General features: G+C 45.2%; 1 protein-coding gene across 1 annotated transcript; it reads right to left on the reverse strand.

Moving 5' to 3' along the window:
• Positions 1-369: 369 nt before the first annotated feature.
• LOC118103458 (sodium/potassium-transporting ATPase subunit alpha-1) lies at positions 370-21,719 on the reverse strand. The gene is made up of 23 exons (XM_035150433.2): positions 21,477-21,719; positions 10,105-10,218; positions 9,497-9,556; positions 7,904-8,005; positions 7,655-7,756; positions 7,406-7,519; positions 7,135-7,269; positions 6,513-6,630; positions 6,151-6,419; positions 5,758-6,066; positions 4,735-4,869; positions 4,432-4,627; positions 4,145-4,320; positions 3,890-4,026; positions 3,616-3,766; positions 3,239-3,407; positions 2,983-3,137; positions 2,760-2,883; positions 1,784-1,929; positions 1,555-1,685; positions 1,111-1,212; positions 910-1,001; positions 370-734 (listed from the first exon to the last, which is right to left on the reverse strand). Exons 1-23 carry the CDS (start codon positions 21,486-21,488, stop codon positions 706-708), a joined length of 3,078 nt encoding a protein of 1,025 aa, XP_035006324.1. The 5' UTR covers positions 21,489-21,719; the 3' UTR covers positions 370-705.
• Positions 21,720-23,622: the final 1,903 nt, after the last annotated feature.

A 23,622-nucleotide genomic window follows, 5' to 3' on the forward strand; every position in this document is an offset into this window, starting at 1 on the left:
TCTAAAAGTGGTTTCAAATGGGGGCTGTTTTGGTCCTTGGACTCAGACCCAAATATAATACGTGATTCTTTTTTATTAAAGAAAAATAGTGATGCTAATTACTGAGTGCCAGTCTCATTAAAATTGTGTATTTGCTTTAATAAATGATAAAAGCTTGAGGAATAAGGTTAAATATTCTGTTTGCACCTGAACACATTAAATTCAAGAGATTTAAGTTAAAAAGCCAATAAAAGAGACAAAATGATAAAGATGTGAAGAACTCATTGAGCATTATCATTTATTGTACACATACCATTCCAGGGATGCTGCGTCTTCTCGGCTGAGGCGGCGTCAAACTCACACAGGACAAATGAGCACAGGACACGTGTGTGGGACCTGACTCGAGCGCATTTTTATTGAACGTTTATAACTGTTAAAAACATGTATAAAATTGGTCCTGTTTCAGAAACAAGGCACGCATAGTCATGTCAATGTTCATGTCATTATTAGCATTATCATTTTATCAACATCATCATCAGCATCATCATCAGCATGTTCCATCTCAGTATTTGTCTAATAGTAGTATCAAGCATTCCCTAATATAAAAACACGTTCCAATTTATTTTTTTTCCCACAGAGGTTAAATTTTATTCCGAGCAGCAAGACAATATTCATGCAAAGACAGGAGTGGAGGAGAAGATGCGAGCTGACTGGACGGACGGGTCTTTAATAGTAGGTCTCCCTTTCCACCCAACCTGGACACACAAGGGAGGAAAACAAACGCACGGGATTTAGAGGCAACTTCCTGCATAGATTGGACAGTTTTTATTGATAAAACGGAAAAATCATGTAAAGAGACAGATTTTTAGACCAAATGTGCAGAAGAACAAGAAGTAGGAAAGATAATAGAGTCAGGGATTCTGTGCTCACCTCCTGGGCTGCGTCTGAGGATCAGCTTACGGATTTCATCATAGATAAAGATGAGCAGGGAGTAGGGTAGGGCGCAGAACCACCAGTTGGGCCTGGAAAACACACACAAGAAAAGACCATGAGAAACTGATCCAGGGCCCCAGGACAAGGACAGATTCAGCTAGCTGTGCACAACTGGCTGGGGTTTTCGGTTTTACTCACTTGAGAGGATACATTCTGAGGGCGACGTCCATGCCGGGGCAATAGGAGAGGAAGGCAGCCAGGGCGGTTTCCTCAAAGAGCCCGAAGATCAGGATCTTGTTCCTGAAACACACAAGTACGAACAATCAAGACTCTGTTTTTTGGGGGAAAAATGAAACCTGAAAATAGCTGGATTTTAACCGCTCGGTGCCAGGATTTCAAATTGCAACCAGCGCTGAGCCAGGGGACCGAGGCAAACCGCAGTCTGCAATGCCTTTTAAAAACAGTTCGTCTTGTTTATAGCCTGAAATAAACACAGAGGTTAACTGGAGTTCCTCTGAGAAAAGCTCAACAGCGTGCGCACTGTGAAATAAGGAGGCGGGACATTCACACAGGCGGCTGTTTCAGTAGCAGAGGTGTATTTTAGCCCCCAAAAAACCAGCCACAGCTCGGACTGGAACTCACCTCATGCCCTGCTGGAAGACGGAGTTCCTCCTGGTCTTACAGATGATCAGGTCGGCCCACTGCACAATGACGATGCTGACGAAGAACGCCGTGTGGCAGGTGAACTCCACGATCTTCCTCTGCTCGTAAGTCTGACGGGGAGGGGGGGGATAAAAAAATCATTTATACCAGGTCTTCGACGGCCAAATCTTAACCTTTACTCGTGGTCTACGCAAGAAATGTCACTGACCCACTGCTGGCCGTAGCTGTCCTCCAGGTCGTTGCAGTATTTGTTATCCCAGGACACTCGGATGCCCACCAGGGTGTAGGGCAGGAAGCCGTTTTCAGCCAGAATCACAAAGTAGGTGAAGAAGCCCGCCAGCGCCTGGATCATACCTGCAGGAATGATATGTGACAGCATCACCAGGCTGCATCTTATATTTTATAATCTCTGATAAATTTCAGTTTCACGCTTTAAGAATAAATAAGGTTGATTCATTCGGTTTAGAATTTGAGATTGAAGCTCGGATCAATAAACGATTAAGCGGCCTCGTGCAAATAAGATGAATGTGAATCGGATTAATTCAATTTGGGGGAATTTTCTTTAAGGACTAAATCATTCGTCACCGGATGAGTAAACAAATAAATGAGATTAGGTCGTCTTCTGAGGAGATTAGAGGCCTAATCCAATTAATCTGATTAACTGCTCTTTTAGGAAAGATAATTTTGATGAATAAACCATAACATGCATAATAGGATCATATTTGAAAAGAAAAGTACAGGCAGGTTTATATCTTTGCAGTAAAAATAACAAAACAAATGTCTCAACAAAACTACCAAAAGGTTTTTTGCGTGTATTTTGCTCTTATAAGGGAAGTTCAGGAGGGTGACAGAGTATTTTTGGCGTCATTACCGATGAGGGAGAAATCAAAAGCCAGAGGCGCTGCTTTATCGTCACTCAGAACACACACAAACACACACACACACACACACACACACACACACACACACACACACACACACACACACACACACACACACACACACACACACACACACACACACACACTCTCTAGTTCTCTATCAGAGCAAGCCTATTCCTGGTGCATGCCACTCTTTGGGTTATCTCGGGACCACCCAGATACTGAGCTGCCTCATCAGGAGCAACCGTGGATAGCGTGGTTTGATTTCGACAGGGAGCTTGGTAAAGCCGGATTTGAAATTACCGATCTGTCCGTAGGCGATGCTGATGAGCCTCTCGTTCACCAGTTTGTCCGTTTTGGGGTTTCTGGGCTGCCTCTTCATGATGTCGCTCTCGGCTGCTTCGTAAGCCAGGGAGATGGCAGGGACCTGGGAGATGACGGGTAAATAAAAAAATATAAAATAAATAAAGGCTTTGTGTTGTCAAGTTGCAAGATAGTCAGTTGTGTCCCCAGGCAAAGAGCTCACCATGTCGGTTCCCAGGTCGATACAGAGGATGGTGACGGTTCCCAGGGGCAGAGGGATGTTGGCGATGATGAAGAAGAGGAAGGGCGTGATCTCGGGGATGTTACTGGTCAGAGTGTAGGCGATGGACTTCTTCAAGTTGTCAAAGATCAGACGACCTGATCAAAACATAACATACACCAATAAAGTCATTGCTGTATAAAGAAATCTGATAAATAAGAATTAGTTCAGGTTTGAACTTTTGAGCACAATCTCTTACCTTCTTCCACGCCGGTAACGATGGAGGCAAAGTTGTCGTCCAGCAGGATCATGTCAGCGGCCTGCTTGGAGACGTCAGATCCAGCGATCCCCATGGCAACGCCGATGTCGGCCTTCTTCAGCGCAGGAGAGTCGTTCACACCATCACCTGTCACGGCCACGATGGCGCCCTGCGGAGATAGGAGGAAATGTGAGGATGCTGCTTTTATTTGTTGCAGTTGTATTTGTATATATTGACCGGATTTTAAATTATATTTCAGTTCTCAGAAATACAGTTTTCTATTTCTGTCTGCATCAAGGACCATAGCTCACTCAACTGTGCTCCTTTAATTCAAAACTGAACCTGAATACTCAGCGAACGCCGCCTTGGACACACACCTGTCTCTGGCAGCCCTCCACAATGATGAGTTTCTGCTGCGGGGACGTCCTGGCGAAGACGATCTCCGTGTGGTACTTCAGGATGTCGTCGAGCTGCTCCGGGGCCAGATCCTTCAGGTCTCCGCCGTGGACAACGCAGGCCTTGGCGTCTCTGGAGGGAGCACACGGCCGTTAGGTCACTCCAACTCATTCACACACAGACCCACGTGGAAACTATATTTAAAAAAATGAACCCAGTGATATGCTAACAGGGTTTTCTCAGTATTGTCCATACCTTGGGTTGACTTCATTGACTGGGATGTTCAGACGAGCAGCGATGTCCTCGACAGTCTCGTTGCCTTCAGAGATGATTCCCACACCCTTAGCAATGGCCTTAGCTGTGATTGGATGATCACCTGTCACCATGATTACCTAGGAGAAGGGACGGGTGTGCAGATGAGTTTAAGGAATCCACACGTGTCATTAATGCCGTCAAAATACAAATCCATGAACAACTGGCGCGAAAGTAAAATGTGGCTTTTTGACACACCTTGATTCCAGCGCTCCTGCATTTGCCGACAGCGTCAGGCACAGCAGCACGAGGAGGGTCGATCATGGACATGAGGCCGATGAAGCACAGCTTCTCCGTGGGGAAGTTCACTTCCTCAGTGTCAAAAGCAAAGCCCTCTGGGAACTCCTCATCAGGGAGACTGAAATGGCAGAAACCTGGCCGGAGCAGGACCAATACAAAGAGTCAGAGACGACGGGAATCATGGCGATAATATTGAATTTGACCTTTAGGCAAAATCTTTAAATTGTAGATCCCTGCATGCTTACCCAGCACTCTCTCTCCCAGACCTCCCAGTTCCAGGTAAGCGTTCTGGAAAGCGTCTTTCAGCTCGTCATCCAGAGGCTGCTCTTTGCCCTGCAACATGATGCTGGAGCAGCGGTCCAGAATCCTCTCGGGGGCTCCTTTCATCACCAGCAGGTGCTTGGTCTCTCCCTCAGATGGGGAGATCGTATGAATGGAAAGCTGCGGGCACATAGGACGGATACAACAGGACAGCGTCAGCATCCGGCTTTTAAATATCGAAATTTGAAGGAGAAGATGAATGTAGGTGAAGAATGACAACTTCATACCTGGTATTTGTTGGTGGAGTTGAACGGGATCTCTGAAATCTTGGGGCTTTTATCCCTCATTTCCGAAACGGATCCGCAGCACAGCTCGATACATTTGAGCAGGGCCGACTCAGAGGCGTCACCGGCCACATCTCTCTGGTGGAGGGAGACAGGAGAACATCGATCACACGCACAATGATTCATTTTTTCTTCTGTGAGCCTCAGTAACAAAGATTTAAAAGACTTCAACGTCTCCATTAACCATCGTGGCCCTTTAATGCAAAAAAAATGCTAATATTCTTTATTTTCCTTCCATAATAAATCAGGGGACTTGATAAACAGCAACTTTTAGTCCTGAACCAGTGACTGTGGGGGAAAGAATAATGAGCAGTGGGAGAGAATGACTGGTAATTAGAGCCACAATGGCAGCCAGACATATACAGGTGATTAACACACACACGAAAACCAAAGACAGGGTTCCAACAAAAGTCTGGGAGCCAAGAGACTTACTGTGCGTGTGGGGGCGGTGTTAAGAATAATCATGTGACTGCAACATGTGTGTGCATATACTCCAGGGAGAGTGGAAGCTGGATAACAAGCCTGTTGGTGTGGGCTGTAAACATATCGATAAAATTACAACTACAGAATCACTGAAGAGAATTTGTTGTTTTCCAGTTACACTGTTTTAGAGGCCAAACGGTTCACAAACAGAAAAAATAGGTCAATGTTTGAATATTTATTGATTTAAAAATATCTACTCCATTACATAAGTTACGTCGTTGCTATAGTAACGTGAAGTTTCATCTACCGCCACCTCAAGTGATTCTAGTTATATTATTATAAGTCTAACAGCTTAACAGGCAGTTAAACAGCTGGTCAGTTCGTGCAATCTGTGAGTTGTCATGATAAGAATAGTTGGGTTAATATATATGAGACAAACAAACTAATACAAAAAAGTACGTTCTGAAGGTTCACTTGATATTGGGTGTCATTTATTTAAGTGAGCAGAAGAAGAGGAGGGTAATGTTAAGAGCATTATCTCACCTTCAGGATGGCAACGCTGCCCTGCTCGGCCAGGAAGACGGCGCGGTTGCAGAGCCCGGCGATTCTGGCGAGGGCAACCCAGGTGGCCGAGCTCTTGTCGAAGGAGGCGCCGCTCTGGTTCTCTGTGGTGTCGGCCTCGTGGATCTGGTTGTCGAACCACATGTGGGCCACGGTCATCCTGTTCTGAGTCAGGGTGCCGGTTTTGTCGGAGCAGATGGTGGAGGTGGAGCCCAGGGTCTCGACGGCTTCCAGGTTCTTCACCAGGCAGTTCTTCTTGGCCATACGCTTCGCAGTCAGGGTCAGACACACCTAGAGAAGGGATTGCTCGGGTTAGTCGAGGAGCTGAGTCACCTTTTTGGATCCGTTTAATACCCAAGAAACAGCAGGACTCACAGTGACAGTGGCCAGGAGACCTTCTGGCACGTTGGCGACGATGATACCGATGAGGAAGATGACGGCCTCCAGCCAGCTGTATCCGAGGATGAGGGAGAGGACGAAGAATGACACGCCGAGGAAGATAGCCACGCCGGTGATGATGTGGATGAAGTGCTCGATCTCGATGGAGATGGGTGTGCGTCCGACTTCGAGTCCAGAGGCGAGCGTGGCGATGCGGCCCATGACGGTACGATCTCCGGTGCTGATCACGACACCACGAGCAGTTCCTGGGGTGAGAAGGATTTTATGACATCTCTGATTCACTAATATCCCTCTGAACTACATATAAAATGTCTGTCTCTGAAAGGCCGCCGTCATACCTTCGACACAGTTGGTGGAGAAGAAAGCAATGTTCCTGGTCTCCAGCGGGTTCTCGTTGGAGAAGTCAGGAGTACGAGTCTGGGGCTCTGATTCACCAGTCAGAGAGGAGTTATCCACCTGAGGAATGAGACATACACTTTGATTTATGATGAAAACTAAAAACAAAAGGAGAATAAGACAGTTATAAAAACAGGAAGACAGCTGCCAAGAAAGCCATCACTGCAGGAGGAAAACAAAACATTCTCCTCCACCGTCATTCCTTTTTTCCTGCAGTTGTCAGGAACCAAAATGGATCACAGACACGATCTTTTTCACCACAATAAGTGAAGTGTCACTGTCTTGTAATTAAATATTAACAAAAGATTTGAAATCTACATTAAAGACAACAGAATTAGTACTTGAATGAAGTCATCTTTTCAAAAGGAAGCACACACAAAGAGGTTCAAAGTACTGACAAATAGAACCGTTTTTTCAAGTGTCAACCAAAGCGCAGCCGCAGACAGAAATTCAAAAAGTCAAGGTACCGCTGGAATGTTTGATGGAGAAGTGGTTTTCAAGCTAAATTGCGTAGAAGTGGATCCTAAGACAGAAGAAAAACAACTCGTCTCCCGAGCTGCCCACCTTGCAGCTGCTGGCAGAGATGATTCGGAGGTCGGCGGGGATCCTGTCGCCACCTTTCACCTCCACTAAATCACCAACAACCACCTCCTCGGCGTTGAGGCACTTCTTCTCACCGTCACGGACGACCAGGGCTTGCTACGAGACAAAATTCAGATTCAAAGTGGTTTCAGAAAAGTTCAACAGTGGTATCCTTGGTTTTTGTCTGGAGGCTTGGATGAAACCAAAAGACGATAAATGAATAAAAAGGTTTAAACTGCGGGGTGAGGGGTACCTGTGGCACCAGGTTCTTAAAGGAGTCCATGATCTTGGAGCTCTTGGCCTCTTGGTAGTAGGAGAAGCAGCCAGTGATGATGACGACAGCAGAAAGCACAACACCCAGGTACAACTGAGAACAGACACACAAAGTTAAATTACCACATCAAAACACACAATTATTTACAAAAAGGTCCACATTAAGATAAAACCATGCAACAAACTGGCACATTAACACATCATGTAACTATTTCCAGGGCCTTCTTACATTATCATTGGCCGGCTCATCCTCCATTGCAGCCTGGATACCATAGGCCAGGAAACAGAGGACGGCACCAGTCCACAGAAGCATGGAGAACCCGCCAAACATCTGGATGAAGACAGAGCATAAGGGACCTTTTCACGTCTGAAAACTACGCAGCTTCGAAATTAGGAGACTGTGGTTACATCTAATCCTTAACATGGATGATAACCCCCCCCCCCCAGAAAGTGTTGATATCATCAGTGAGGATGGTACCTGTTTGCAGAATTTGACCCACTCTGGGGTGGTGGGAGGAGGGGTGAGGGCGTTGGGGCCGTCACGGGCCAGATTCTCAGCAGCCTTTGCACATGTCAAACCCTGATATGACGAGAACACACAAATTCAAATTCACAAACGTAGCATGCGATCGACCACTTCTAATTCTAAGTACCGTTTGAAGCGCAGCCCTATTTGTTTGTCAGCCAACCGCACGTGTAGACACACACCCCCTGACACATATTTAAGTCCGAGGGGAGCTGCAGGTGATGCTGCGTTGCCTGGCAACACAGAATCAACAGAAGAGCGCCAGTCTCCTTCATCAGCAGGTAGGAAAAAGAAACCGGTGGAAGAAGGAGGTAAAGGCCAAGACGAGGCGAACAGATTCATATGAAATCAGGGCAGGAAGGGGGGTGTGGGTTATGGTTGTGCAGCTAATAAATTATTCACAAATGCTGCATGCAAGCACACGCAGAGCTCGGAGACCCCAGTTTAGAGGTACTCATTAAGCATTCTCCTTGATCTTTCCGGCATGACCAGGAGCGCATTTGCATGAGGGGAGCGGGCGAGCTGGAGTGTGTGATTAAAGGTAAGTGTGGGGGGTGTTGGGTTGTTTTGAACCCCGATCATCTCTCCGGTCGTTCCGTTCACACCTTTCATCAGGAGGCTTCTGAGGTGACCACTTGTAATCAGCTCTCACTTCACACTGTCCTTCAATATTCATATCGGCACCAGCATTAAGTTCAAGAGAGGCCGTTTCCTTTTTAGATTTCTTTTGCTTTTTTAATAAGAATAAGAAGATGAACATGGTTGTAAATCAGGGGTGTCTTGAAATCCAAGTGCATTGGCATGACAAAGCAATAAAATAAAAAACAGAATGTACAGCTTGAAATTTTGAGAAATACACCACAGAGTCGAATCCAATTCAACTCTTATATCTGTTCGGTAAATATGAAGCTACAGGCAGCAGCCATTTTAGCTTAGCTGAGCACAAAGACTGCAAACAACAGGAACAAGGCTTCAAAAGCTACAAATTCAACATCCTACTAATTTATATTAGGTCTGAGCACATTGACAGCATCATCAGCAGGAATCAGGCAAATCATTTTTGGATTTTCAGTCACAGAACGTGGGAAAAATATTTTAAAATGACAACAAAGGTTTTGTTGGGAGGGAAACTTTGAACTCGACTTAAGGTTTAAGCAATAAACAAGTTAGATTAGGATGAAAAAAAATCATCCATCTCTATCCCTCCTTTCTTTGTCTACATTCATCTCCTTTTCCCTTCAATATTTCCCCTCCTCCTTCTCCTCCTCGATCGACAATCTTTGTTTAATAAACCCAGGGAGGGCTGATCACGTCCTCTGCGGCTCTTCCCCTCAGCTATTTGATATTTATTTGATCTCGGTGATAAATGCAGACAATTTGATGGATACAGTCTTTTCAAAAAGACGTTACGATGCCGGAGTTTGGAGAGGGGAACGATCTCGCTGCCAAAATTGCATCTCGGTGTGACTTTTAAAGCTGCGGGTGAGACATCTTTTTAGTGTTTGACCCCATTAAAAAAAACACACATCATCTCATCTCACTCACGTTGTTGAGGTCCGTCACATATTTGCGAGTGAGCTCATCCAGGGTCAGCTTGTGATCATCCTGGAGGGACACAGAGAAGAGACGGTGGCATCAGTCCAGTGTCTGAGTGTGTGAGTGTGAGAGTGTGAGTGTGAGTGTGTGTGTGTGTGTTCAATATGCCAAAGGCCAGTGACATTTATGGTGGATTGTCTGCTGACCTTTCGTTTCACTGTGACTACCTCTCACAAGGTAGAGGTGGAACAATGGCAGGGAAACGTTCACAGTTAAGGGGAGAGGTTGAATGGATGGATTAGGAGCCAAGAAAAGACATGAGGGAGGGAGGAAGAGAGCGACAGAAAAAGAAAGAAAAGAGAAGACATCTTGGTGATGGTAAAAAAGGAGAGAAATTAAAAGTAATGGAAATTTTAGTTTTAAGATATAAGTATGAAGAAGTAAAGTAATGGATCCAGAAATCGAATGGATTTATAAATGGAAAAAATAATAAAACATTTTATAATTTTAATATTTGTTGTATCCGAGAGAAATCTGGCCAATGCATGAAGAGAGAGGTGAGAGAAATAAAAGCAACAGAGGGAGACAGTTGAAAAAAATCAATCCGAGGCTCTCACCATATCCACTTCCTTCTTCAGCTCGTCCATGTCCTTCTCTTTCTTCTTCCCCTTCGCTTTCTTCTTGCTGCCCTGCTCCGAGGTCGCAGCCAGCTCATACTGTTCACGTCCTTCCTGGAAACACGAAGGAGGGAGAATAAAGGGAATAAAAATGAGAATCCCAACGTCTTCCTCCTCAAACTAAGTCGGTTTTTATTATTAAGTGAGGAGCAACTCTAAGTACAACAGGTCATCATACACAGCAACTTGAAGGGTCCGATGACATTTACCTGTTGTCATACCAACTCCTTCCACAGGAAATGAAACGATACTGTAGATATTTAGAAATATATACAAGCGAATATTTTATCAAAGCTACAATACACACACAGGATTGTAATTCGCCATCTTTTATCTTTTTAACTCGAAGTAACCATATTTGAAGGAGTGGGGGGGAACACTGACTCGTGCTGATGCGACGTGAGCACAACTGACATCTGATGACTCCAAGTGCCAGACGACATTTTGTCATCCTGCATCTCTTTTAAGCTTCCATGTGGGTTAATGCACTGAGAACCAGATATGAACTGCTAAAACTGAGGACACCGCAAACTTTAAGAGTCCAAGAAGAGAACAGAAGTGCCTCTTAACTCGTCACACAGAGTTAGGTTCAAAATATCTAGAGTGAATAAAGTTTTTCATTGAGGCTTTATCGTCACCGCTGCCATCTGTCACTGCAAACAGAGCTCCATGGGGAACCACTATTTCAGAATATGCTAACTTTTTTGAAAGGCTTCTGTACTTTTTTAAAACTCTTCCATCAATCAGACCGCTTGCTTTACATGTTTTAGATTGTATATGTCGACACTGCAGAATCGCAACATCGTTTTTTTTCATTTTCGAAGCCATGATTAGCACTTGTCGCAGGTTTTTCCTTTATCAGCAGAATACTTTGCCAATTTAAGAACAATCTACTGAAATAAAATCATTTTTAAGGATCACTTTGACCATCTACATCGAGGGAGGAGCAGGAGTCATGGTGTTTTTGGTCGGTTGAGAGATAAGCAACTTTTTTAATTAGACTAGGCTGCTGCACGACAGAAATTTCACTTGTTTAAACGCCACTGTCTCTGCCTTAAATACACAGAGCTCCCTATTCATTCACCAGCTTTTCCTACACAAAACTAACCAATTAAATACCTCCGCCAACCCCCAGAGCGGAGTCATTCAATGGTTATCACACTGGGGGACAGTTGGTTGGTTTTAACTCTGACTGTGACACAAATTTTCTCACTTTAGGCAAGAAACACTTTAATTAAACGGAGAATGTCTAAGTCCTAGTATACGCAATTAAAAACAATAAAACACACTTCAGGGCCAGAAATGTCCCGTATTTGTGCGACTCGTCTCTCTCTCGTCATCCCCTGTCACTTTGGCACACCCCGTCCTCTCTTTCTCTCCGCCGTCTCCTCCACAGACATCCCCCCCCCTTCTCATTATCAGCAGCCGCTGCAGCCGACAGAGCAACAAAAGGCCCGGGCAGAGATAGTGTCTTCCAGACGGCTGTAAGCCAGAGGGTGTGGGAGACGGAGTGACAGAGAGAGGGTGAGATAGATAAAGGGAGCGGAGAAAAAGGAGCCGAGACGGGAGAGGAGGGGAGAGAGGCAGAGGGGCTGAAGTGAAATTTAAAAAGACGAATACTTGCAACAATTTAGCAACAGTGGGTGCTGTGTCATGGGACGACACCAGAGTACTATCCATAACTCCACCTTGTACTTTGTCGTGCAACAGGTGAGTGACCACCAGCACCAGTATACAACTGGTATATGAACTACATACCTCCACACTGAGCATTTTGAACCATTATCATAAACTATGATGAACCATTTAATCAATCTGCCAAACTGAATTTATATTCCAAGATTATAGGACTGATTACATTAGGATACTGATACTTAACAGTTTTATATATAGCCATTACTAATGTAGCTCCTCCCTTTGCTATCTGACTGTAATGGATCTCATTAAAATATTTTCACTTGCAGGATGTTTTGCTTTAAATGAGTATCTTTTTTTGGATCGATCAATAAGTGAAAGTTCAGGATGAGGTTCAGGACTAATCCAGTGGGTCAACTCTTTACTTCAGTCTGGACTGAAATGTCTCAACTACCGGAATTCAGCACAAATACTCATGTTCCCCAGAGGGTGAATCCTCCTGACTTAAGCAATGACGTGATGTTTTCTGCAGGATGAAGGCAGATCACATCAAATTAGTGTTTAACTGCCATCAGAATGCATCCAAGTGTGAGCCTGTTGACACACAAAGCCATAATCTTGTGTCTATAATCATGATTCTGTAATTAAAAGGATTTCTCCATTCAATCTCGTACTGATTACTTGCAAATAGACTGTTTTCATGCCGTTCAATCGTTAATTCATCAAGTTCATTTGCAGGAACCAGGTGCTGACTAAGTTATTACAGAAAGCTAAGTCGTAAAGAGTAGAAGAGATGGAGGAGAGGAAGTGGTTGTTCATTTCCAGAGGACTTTTCCTGAAAAAAAAGTCTAAAATCTTGACAAATTTCCATTTAAACCTATTGTGATATTAGCCTTGGTTTCCAAATTAAATATTTTTGGAGTATTGAACATTTACAATATCATAGTAAATATTAAGGTTGTCATATAAAACTACAAATACAATGATTGTATCCATATTGCCCACTCAGAGGAAACAGCAGCCAATCAATGATCAACATCGAGATGTGACCTACATGTGTTTGTGGCTGTCGCCCTTATGTGCAACATCACTGAACATATGAAACATGTGTAGACCTCTTAGTGTGTGTGTGTGTGTGTGTGTGAGAATCACAGAGGGACAGCCAAACCTGTGTGTGTTTCAGGTAGGTAACACGAGATCGTGGCGCTATAAGCCAGCATTGATTAGCAGTTAAGGCTCATCTATAATTCAACACTGTACAGGGTTTAGAGGTGTTAGCATGTTAGCAGGGAGGGAGGCTGCGCAGTGACTACTAATGAGCCATTTGTCTGCATGCAACGCCACAGTGTGCAGCAGCCATTTTGAAAGAAACTCTTCAGACGGCGATATTTTGGACACAAAATGACCCGAGCGTGGCTCCGCCGCACCGACACGACCAAATATGGGCGTCCTGGACGTGGCCCCTGTCATGGAAATAATTAACTAATATTGTTTTTCTATCGCATTCAACTTTTTTCAAAGTTTCCCAGGGAGCCACCAGAGCAGAGTGTGTGATCCCAGCACATGTTGTTGTTGTTGCTCCAGCCCCCTGGTTGGTAAGGCTGGGAAAACACTGAGTCTGGTCCTTGATCACTCCGGCCTCTCGAACCCCAAGGGCCCCCAGGGGCCATCTGGCTTAGGCAAATAATTCACAGACAGTGGTCCAGGGCCTGAAACTGGGACAGACGCTACATCCAACAGACATGCGAATGGAACTAGAGGACTATTTGAGCCTCCTTGAAATATTTGGTTATTTAATGTGTTGTATCTTACCATTGTGTTTAGAATTACAGTAGAGCAATCAAAATAAAAGGATTTAATTGTCTAAAAATATGAATGTACTCGATGTTTGAGAAATTAAAAATAATTTGAATAAAATTGAAACACTAATATCCTAAAATTAAATAAATAAATAAGAACAAATGCTTAGAATCCTGTAGTTCCAGCTTCTAAAATGTGAATATTTGCCATTTATATTTGTTGTCTATGATGATAATGCAAATTCAGGTACATAGCAGCGATCAAACCCAGCTAGAGGGAAACACATGGGTTCACGTACGAGCTCTTTGGTGACCTGAAGTGTTTGCATAGAGACCAATAAAGCCTGTTTATCTGCACGATCCAAACACATGATGGTTGGAGTGCTCCACTGAAATGCCAGAGTGGAAATGTTCAGAGCACATCGTCCCCGACAAGCAGACTCCGAGGGGGGAGCTGATATTCAAACATTCAGCTGCTTCCACGCACGTCGAGACGAGCAGTTGTTTAAAAGAAGTGACGAGCTGGAGCCGCAGAACCACAGTCCCCCGCATCTGCTTGTGACATTTCCTTCAAAAGACGGAGCAAACTGGAAAAGTCAAGTTACCCGGATGAGCAGTCTCAAAGCGTGGCCTCACGCCGTCCACCACCAGCTCTGTTCACTCCATCACAGCTTTGGATTGGCGAGTTTCCAGCATTAGCATCTTGGCATGTCAGTCCAACACCAATATGCAGCTTTCTCATCAGACAACAAAAACTGGGACATAACGACGATTCTGTCGAGATATTCACACGTTTTTACTTCGCAAATTGGTGCAAGTAAAACCACGAACCTCTAATGTTACTTGACATTTCTCTGACTCTGTTTTTCTGTTTGGTGACTGTGCACGTGCTGATTACCAGACGAGCAGTGCACGAGGCCTTCAAGGGAAATTCCCGGTGAAAAAAAGAGATAGTTTCACTCTTAACTAATGAGACTACAACAAACAAAGTCGGGTGAGACCATCTCGTCCTCAGATGAGCTGTAGCGAGGCCTGTCGGGGATTTTGTCAGCTCCCTCGTCTTCGGCACGCTGCACAGAAATAAGGGCACCCCGCCTAAACCACTTCCTTAAGTTAAGTTTCTATGACCGCATGGCACATGTCACATGTCACTTGACTAACAACTCTGATCACATTGATTAACGTCTGTGGCCGCTGTCTGTACCTGCTGCCAGTCACTGAGAAACTCTCTTATAGTACAAGAGGTGTCTACAACCTCTGCTGGTGCACCAACGTCTCAACTACCCATCACGCACACAGTGTCTACGAAGACATGTCTTCAGTATTTTCGAGGGGAATTTAAGGATTTTCGCAGCCTGCAGGGAGTTTATGATCCGTTTTCACACTTTGATGTGTTTGAGTTTCAATTCAAGGCAAAATAAAACCATTAATATATTTCAATATATTTCAAACCACGTTTTTTTTCCTGGGTGTATGGAGAAGGCCTGAAAGCGCGATTTAGATTTTCATGTTTGGCATTTTTAAGCTCTCAAGGCCACAGCCCTGGTTTATAGTATTAATAACACGGAGACCATCTTGTACAGGAAATCATAGCCCACATATGGGGATGTTGATTTGGCAACACTGCAGCACAGCTCAAAGCCTGGATACTAATCATCATGCGAGATGCTTCAGCGAGGCTTTTCATGCCCAGTGCTGTAGTAAAGCTGTCAGAGTTCACAGGTCTGATGATGGCCAATATTTTACAGGAAGCTCTTGCAGCAGACAATCTGCAAATGCTTCGGTGTAATATACTTCTCTACACTACTGCATGCTATGCATATTTGCTTCATGTAATTTGTCCCAAATGTTAAGAAAAATCTTTTTTGCTATCACACATTAAAGAATCTCAACAACTCTTAAATGGATTGCAGTGAAAGTTTGTACAGACCTTTGCGGCTCACTGACAATATAGTCCACCAAGTTTGGTGACCCTACGATTTTTCCTCTAGCATCTACAGCACTTTAACATTTGTGGTATCTCTAACTATTGCAACTATTACCTATACTGCAGCCAGCCACCAGGTGGTGATGAAGACATTTCGGCTTCACTTTTAGGGAGCTGTCATGTCATCCATCTTTTTATACAGTCTATGAGTTAAAAGTTGGCAGCAAAATCGTCTTCTGTTGTTCTCCCACACAACACTAGAAAATAAATACGAACCTTTCAAGGTCGTCAACGACACTCAAACAGCACTGGGGATGTTTGGATGGGAGAGTGTGGTGGGAGACGGATATACCGACAGAACAAAAGGGAAAAGAGATGAGTAGAAGAGGCGCACAACAGAAATTGATGCTCGAGAGCACAGAGATGACAGAAGTCGCACACACAAACACACACAGGAGCCGACTGAACGTGGAACAATGGCCCTTTGTGCGGCTCACATTAAATCTGCATCAAAAACACAAACAAAACACTCAAATCTTTTCATGTGACTCTTAAGTCCACGGGCATGAGGGACGACTTTATATGCCAGTGACGCTGACCAACACCATATTTTCTTCACTCTTTAAGGAGATTTGTGGGAATATCGCAAAAATATGGACAAAATAGCTCTTCTACACCATCCAGACCTCAGAAAGCAGACCTCAGCTGACACTCAAACACATTCTTAGTGCAGATTACAAACTTAAATCCCTCATTTGGTGACGTCATGTTCCGTTTTGACTTTTTTAGGGGTGTTTTTATGCGTGAATGAGGCCCAACGCTGGTCCTGAGTCATCTGAAGAGTGTGAAGAGGCGAGTTAGGAAAACGATGAATGAATTGGGGGGGGGGGGCCTCTGAAGTTAACCAAGAATTTCTGAGCACGCCTCCCCCCCCCCGTTCCCCTGAGAGAACCACGTCCTGGAGGCTCACATGTAGCAGAAGATAGCGCTCGGTCAAGTGGCTGCATATTTTAAAGAACACACTTTTTACAGGAAGAAATTAATTCCTCTGAGGAGCCAGACACACAAGCCGCTCATTCAACTGTGGCGACACACACTCACAGAGTCCTGGAACTTTGCCCGGTTGCTACCGGCGACTATTACAGCACCTCTTGAGATATGTGAATGGGCAATCACGTGTGGCGGCCCCTCCCCCTTCTCTGTCTCCCTCCTCTTTCATTTCTTCCCAACCAATCCCTCTTTTCTGTTCAGATGGTGAAAAGAAAAGTGTGTTAATTTACACTGGGGGCCGTGTTTAACTCTCCCTCCACGTCCAGTGTAACTTTCAGCTTTTTTCCCCCCCAGAGCAGAACAAAAGTGAATGGATGAGCGAATGAATGAGCGAATACACGAATCAATGCCTCTCCTTGTTGGGGACTTTGCGGGCAGTTCGCCGACCGCCCGGCACCGCCGAAATGAGAAATTCACATACTGCCACCGTCAGACAAATGGTGAATTATCACTCCATCGCCATCGCTTTCCCTCAACTTATGAAGTACAACTTCACCAAAGGGCTCGGAGCATCATTAGGGACGAGTCTCTCACACACACATCCAGACTCTGTTTAATATCTAAGCTGTTCAGAAAGCACTTTTGAAGTACATTTTTTGTTTTAAACTATTTAAACTATTTGTAATATTTTGAAAAGGTTAGTGTGTTTAGGTTATGAACATAAATATCAACTTCCATTGAGCCACAATCCTCTCTGCCAAGGTGGTTATGTTTTCACCCCTGTCTGTTGGATTTAAATGTGGTTTCATAAGGGGACTGTTGTGCCTTGGCTGAGGAATCTAATTAAAAAAAGATTTGTTCTTTTTCAGGATTATCCGCTTATCTAATTCCTTATTTATCAAGGTGATTCAATTAAGGTGCATGCATAAATCTTTATTTATCCCATATTTATCCCATTTGATGGTATAAAAGGACTCTTTACATTGTTAAATGTGGGAAAAAGCAAGTATCTTAAGAGCAGAACAGGCAACCAGGAGTTCCTCTGGCCCAGAATGAATTAAGCAATAAATCAATGGCTCCCCTTTTTTTTTTTTCACTCTCAGGCCTTAGCCACTCCTTTGCTTCTTTAACTCGCCAAGACACCATGGCTACAGGTTGCATCATTTCCTCGAGGGGCAGGGGTGGGGGCACTTTGCCTGAAATGTTCAAACTTCCTGTCTTTTCACGTCGTCGTAATCCCATGAAACAAAGTGCCCAGTGATCCGGGCCACGGCGCTGAGGCCCCGGATTATGACATGTCATGGAAAAACACCATATTTCTTCATGTAGGAGATGCACGGACACCGGCAGGGGAACAGTGCGCTCTGGAGTTTGTTGTTTCTAATGCGAATGTTCCACTCCGGCCGAGCAACAGGCTCGCAGCGAAGGTTCAAAGAGCTGCCACAGAAAACAAAATCGAGCGGCTCAAGCTGCTTGGCCAAACAGAGGCGAGGAGGGAGCGAGCTGGCATGTGAGAGAGCTGGAGGAGGGAGGGAGGGAGGGAGGGAAGAGATGAAGGAAGGAAAAGAGCAGCGGAAAGAAAAGATAGATGAAACAAGGTACAGCAATGACCAGGCGGGGGGTTTTTTTACAGAAGAGAGTCAGAGATGGAGTGAGTGTGCGAGGAGGGAGGGCGAACGCTGTGTTCTGTCACAGACGAGGGGTGGCGTGTGACAAAAGCCCCGGTTAATACACAATGACTGCCGAGCGGAAAGAATGTTAAATCCTCAGAGAAGGAGCGAGGGAGAGGGACGGAGGGACGGAAAGCAGGTACAAACACAGAGAACAAGGGGGAAACCGACTGTGAAGGATGGAGGTGAAGGTGTAGCCGGGGAGCCCCTCTGGCGGAGATGAAAAAGTGGCCGGGGGCTGGGGAGAGCGGTGTTAAAGAATACATTTGGGTGCGAGTGGTGCCACTCAACAGACATTTCCTCACTTGGGGAATATGATTTCTCCTCATGCTCCGATCAGAGCTGCTCGAGAACAAGATGCCTCTCCATGTCTGTGGGTCGAGTGTGAAGGCTCCAAGCGCAGTGAGGCTGGCCTAGATTCATATACCATCCATTCAGCAAGCAGCCTTTAGAGCTCTGTTTGAACCGCACACTGACTTCCGACTGAAGTTGCACTGAGTGACTCCTTCAATTTAACATCTAAAGTGTGCGAGGAGATCTAATGCATTAATTTAATTAGAACCAAGTCTTCTAATGCCTAACGGACTAATTTATAAACCTAACCTTGAAGTTTTATCAACCAATTCTGTTACATTGTTTATTTTAATGTTCTGCAGGCAAGGCAAGACGCCCTGAATTTGCTATTTTTAACAATGCACACGTCTCTTGCAAGATGATTTTTATTATATTATTTTCATTGTTGTTACGCAAAAAGAAGGAAAAAACTCTTTCTTTTGAACTTACTTCAACATTGTGAGATTGGGCATTTAAATAATTAATTCATCTTGATGGCTGATATCTTTTGAGTGTGGGCAATTTGGTGCAGCTTGATTCAATTGAAGGGGGTTTCAGGCCTTGGCGGATGCATGCACTCGACTAAGTGCTGCTCTAGTTGCAGATATATTGTTGGTGACACTGACACAAATGCTTTCATTTACCGGGCGACGCTTTCCTCGTCTTTTCCCTTCTCCAAATATCTGCAGGCAGAGCTTTTTCAATGAAATATGGATTCTTAAGTTGCTGTCATCATTACAATTCGCCCAGTAAAAAGGGAAGTATTGAGTGAGGTAAGATTATGAAATATTTAGCTGGATTGCCTGCGTCGGTCTCCTGCGAGTTTCCCAGCTGTCACTGAATCCCCGCTCTGCCTTGCTGCACAATTAAGCAGTCAGCGAGGACACTGGGGGTTCGGACAAGAGATGATCAACAAGTTATTTGCAGTTTTAAGTTGCCTGCTGCCTTTTCCAGAGGAAAGTAAACATAATGGAGGTTTGCAGTGGATCGGTCACTCCAGTGAATGAAATAACTGAGGGGCTCAAATGTTGCAGTTTTCAGCCGCACCCCAACCTCCGTCCTCTAAATCACGTCTGGGGCAATGCGGGAACTGGTGCCTCTTGGCTCTCCTCAATATACCCCCCCCCCCCCTCCCTCTACCTCCCTCTTTCACGCAATCAATCCCTCCTCTTCCTCCTCTCTGCTCACTTGCTTTCTGTCTGTTCATTGCAATGTGCAGCGTACGTGATGGGAAAACTGGACAAGGGCAGCGAAGGCAGTGATCTCATATGAAGATGTGAGTGTTCAAAACACGGGGGGAACTGGGCAGAAAAACAACCTGCTGCTGCCGAGGCTCTTCTCATACCTGTGCTCCCACTCCAGTGCCCTGATTCTTCTCCATTACAACAAAACAACTTCTCATCCTCCCTCTCCTCCCCCCCCTTCACCTCTCCTTCCTTACACCAGGAGAGGAGGGGAGACACAGTGGGGAGGTGGATGGAGGTTGGATGGGGGCAGGGCATGGCTTTCATCACATATGGGAGGAAGAAGAGGGGGGGGGAAACAGCAGGAGCAGCCAAGAGGAAAGATTTTCTGAATCCTAAATAATCGTCATGGAGAAGAGGGAAGGGAGGAAGGAAGGAAGCAAGACTGAATGAGCAACTCCGCTTCACATCTCCCGCCAGATCTCTCGTTCCACCTTTTTCTCTCCCCTCCGACCATCTCTCCATCTCTCCATCCCTCCATCCCTCGCAGGCTGAATCTATAATGAGTTGGTTTTCTAATGCGCAGCATGGCAGGGTGTGGCGACTCCTAATATTTCAGGGTTCGATTTCACGCCTCAAACGTGCCTCTCGGGCAGGTCTGTGGAGAATAACCAGCTGTGTGGCGAGGGACAATAAGAGCTGCTGGTGCATCTGGGTTGCGTCTTCTTTTGATGGGATCACGTTCAGAGGACGCCTCTGGTCAAAATCTCGGGTTCGAACGTGGAAATAAAACAGAATGACCTGATAATGGAAACCACAGAAACACACACATCTTCCTGCTCGAGCTTAAATCCCAACGTTTAAGAGCGACTTTCCCCCCAATTGATTTGAACTCAATTATTCATTTTATGACATGAAATCCAGGCTTGAGGGGAATGCACAGCTAAAAGAATCACTCCTGCGCTTGATTCCTGCAAGTGCAACACCACATGCAGTCGCTGCATCACAAAAAAAAAGTGCAGGAGCCTGAAAAAGCAGCCACACTCTTTGCTTTTTGTGCCTCAAAAAAAAAAAGTGCGTAGATGCGACTTGAGATAAGTTTAACACAATTGGTCACAGATCAAATCTCCCTGTAAGAGAGGAGAAGGAGGAGGAGGAGGAGGGGGGAGGGGGTTGTGCTTTAAACACATCACTTCTACCCAGAATTCACAGCTGGGCTGGAAACTAGAGAAGAAGAAGAAAAGCTGCTGCATGTTAGTGGCACAGATGCTGGAAATTCCCACGCATGTTGGGCCACATTTAAAGTGCTCGAGTGGAGTCCGTGAAGTAACCACCGCCGGGCTTCGACCCGCTGTCCCCCCCACCACCACCACCACCACTTTAAACCGGGTTTTTCCTTCCATTACACAGAGAAACTTTGACAGACCCGGGAGCTTGAGAACATCCCGTTATGTAACCGGACTCCGGGTTTGAGAGGAATCTCCGCGAGCCACGGAAAATACGAACTTCTTCTTCTTCTTCTTCCCCCGTTATCCGCAACCGGCACATGACATTAAAGCAGGGGGTCTTTGGGCTCGCGGGGTTCGCACACACGGAAGTAGTAGTTTCATTTCGGGCATTTTGAGAGAAATTGACTTTTTTCTTTTCTTTCAAACACATGTGACACCTCAACATCCCACCGCCGACACGGATTCAGAGAAACCACTTGTTTGAATGGCGAAGTTTTTAAATAATTTTTTTTTTTAAAACCACACGCACAAACATTTATACTCACTCCTCTCCCCATGGCTGCCCGGTTGTCGGTTTAATTCTCCCCGGTAAGAATTGAGAAAGAAGGAAAGAAAAAAGAAATCCACCTTAAAAATGTTGTACAGTAAAAAACATTAAAACTCTAGAAAGGATGTGCCCGCTGTTGTTGTTGTGTTTTTTTTTTTTTAGTTTTATAGATTTTTTTTTCTCCCAAGCACGTGTCACTCCTCCAGAACACACATCCGAGCTCGCGAGCCGCCGCCGCAGATCCTCCGATACTTATAGACGGCGTTCCTTCCATTGTGACGTCGACGCCGTTTGCCATGGTAACCCCACGGAGGGGGGCGGGGCGTCTGCCATTATTGGACGTTTTTCCTTCCCCCCCCCCCTTCTTCTCTTTCAACACACACAGACACACACTCACACACACACACACTGATTGGAAAACAAATCAAACATCAAACTTGTCAACTAATAACTATTTGATATGAATAAATCAATACAGGGAGAACCTGTGAGAGAGCTCAACTCACTGCAAAGTAAGAAAAGATGCAAATAGAAAAAAACACGTGCAAATTAAGAGAAACAACTTCTACAATTTGATAAAAGGTGCAAATACAGAAAACACTTCTGTTGTCGCTTTCACAATTTGCAGCTTGTTTCTGTATTTGCACATGTTGAGACTTTTTTGCAGCGCGCGTGTCGTCAAATCGATGAAGTTGTTTTCTTAATTTGCACCTGTTTTTGAACTATTTGCACGTGTTTTCGTAATGTGCAGTGCGTTGAGCTCTTTCGACCGCCGTAGAAACAAACACGAGGACAACATTGGAAAAGTTGCTATGTCCAAAGGTGACAAAATCTGCCCCCATTGTATATCTTATATCTCATGTTTGAAAGCCTGAGAAGCTTTAGCCTCAGCGTTCGGCTTTAGCCTCAAGTCCGGCCTGTATCGTTGATTACAAGGCAAAAAAACACTTGCTGACGCTAAGACGCACAACTGAAGTAACGTCCCTAACATCCGCAGGTGGCCGCTAACACCTGCTAACATCTACTGCTGGTTGGTAACTTAAATTGTGCAGAAGACCTTTAAACGTACAAGGGATATTCAACATCTTGTCCTATATTCTAAAAAACCAAAGCATAAAAACGCGTGTGTGGAACCAGTGTTACTGAAGGACACCTCTAGAGGGCACAATACAAGAGGCAGCCATCGTGGACACACAAACACAAGTGTATCTCCAGTCTCACTGTTGTGCTGTGAAAAGAGCCCCCACCTCCCCCCACCCCACATGCCCAACTCTAAACACACACACAGTTAACAGCTGGGTTCGCAGACACCATGTCCACCATGTTTTTTAGGTCTTTACAGCAACTGTTTACTATTTTTATGATGCAAAACCAAGTAGGTAAGAAGTGCTGCTTGGAATTCCACCGCACGTGTGGGCCCCCTTAAGCTCTGGGGCCCCCTCAAAGTATTCCCCCTTCTCCCCCTGACTAGCGGAGCCTCTGTGTATTGTTCCACCATATTTCTCTGTCCCTACCGTGCAAGTCCAGAACCAATGCTCGCTGACCCCTGACCCCCCCACTGCGCCGATGGAGGAGGAGACCCCGTCGACTATCACGTTGCGAGTTGCCTTGCTGCACCACAACCCGGGCAGCGGCACCCTCACGCCCGTTTGCATCTGTTCCAGGAGCTCTTAAAACCCTTTTTCATCCCGCAACACAAATGAGAGATTTAGTCTTTCATCCCTGGACCTAAGCCTGAAATCTGAAAACACGTCCTCATGCGTTTGCGTGCAGAGGAAGACAAGTTTCATGCATCATGCGAACCCACGTCTTCACACTTTATAAGTACGTTTCTCCAAAATGCAACAAATTCCCTGCACTGCGCCCCCGTCTGCACGTTACACAGCTCAATCAGCAGCCTGTGATAGATCGTGTGTTGAAAGGTACCTCTTCAAGCATGAAGTAGACCCAGGTGGACGGCGTGAACCCGCCATTGGAGCGCTATTGTATCCTGACTGTGTCACTCACTGTCTGCCTCCCTGTGTATTCTAATAGACCTTATCGGGGCGGCCTGAAGAGCACTCGGCACCAACTGACAAGATAAACCTGAGATAGATCTCAGCGACGGGGAGGTTTCACTGCGAGGAGTTCATCTTGAGGCTTTT

The sequence above is a fragment of the Hippoglossus stenolepis genome, chromosome 24, assembly GCF_022539355.2.
Source record: "Hippoglossus stenolepis isolate QCI-W04-F060 chromosome 24, HSTE1.2, whole genome shotgun sequence".
Classification (NCBI taxonomy): Eukaryota; Metazoa; Chordata; class Actinopteri; order Pleuronectiformes; family Pleuronectidae; genus Hippoglossus; species Hippoglossus stenolepis.

What these genes read in the sequence shown, in the direction of transcription:
- LOC118103458 (XM_035150433.2), bottom strand. An exon ending in TCTCTGCCAGCAGCTGCAAG is followed by an intron (nt 6,631 to 7,134) that starts GTGGGCAGCTCG and finishes CTCATTCCTCAG; the next exon opens with GTGGATAACTCCTCTCTGAC. An exon ending in CCTCAGACGCAGCCCAGGAG is followed by an intron (nt 735 to 909) that starts GTGAGCACAGAA and finishes TTGTGTGTCCAG; the next exon opens with GTTGGGTGGAAAGGGAGACC.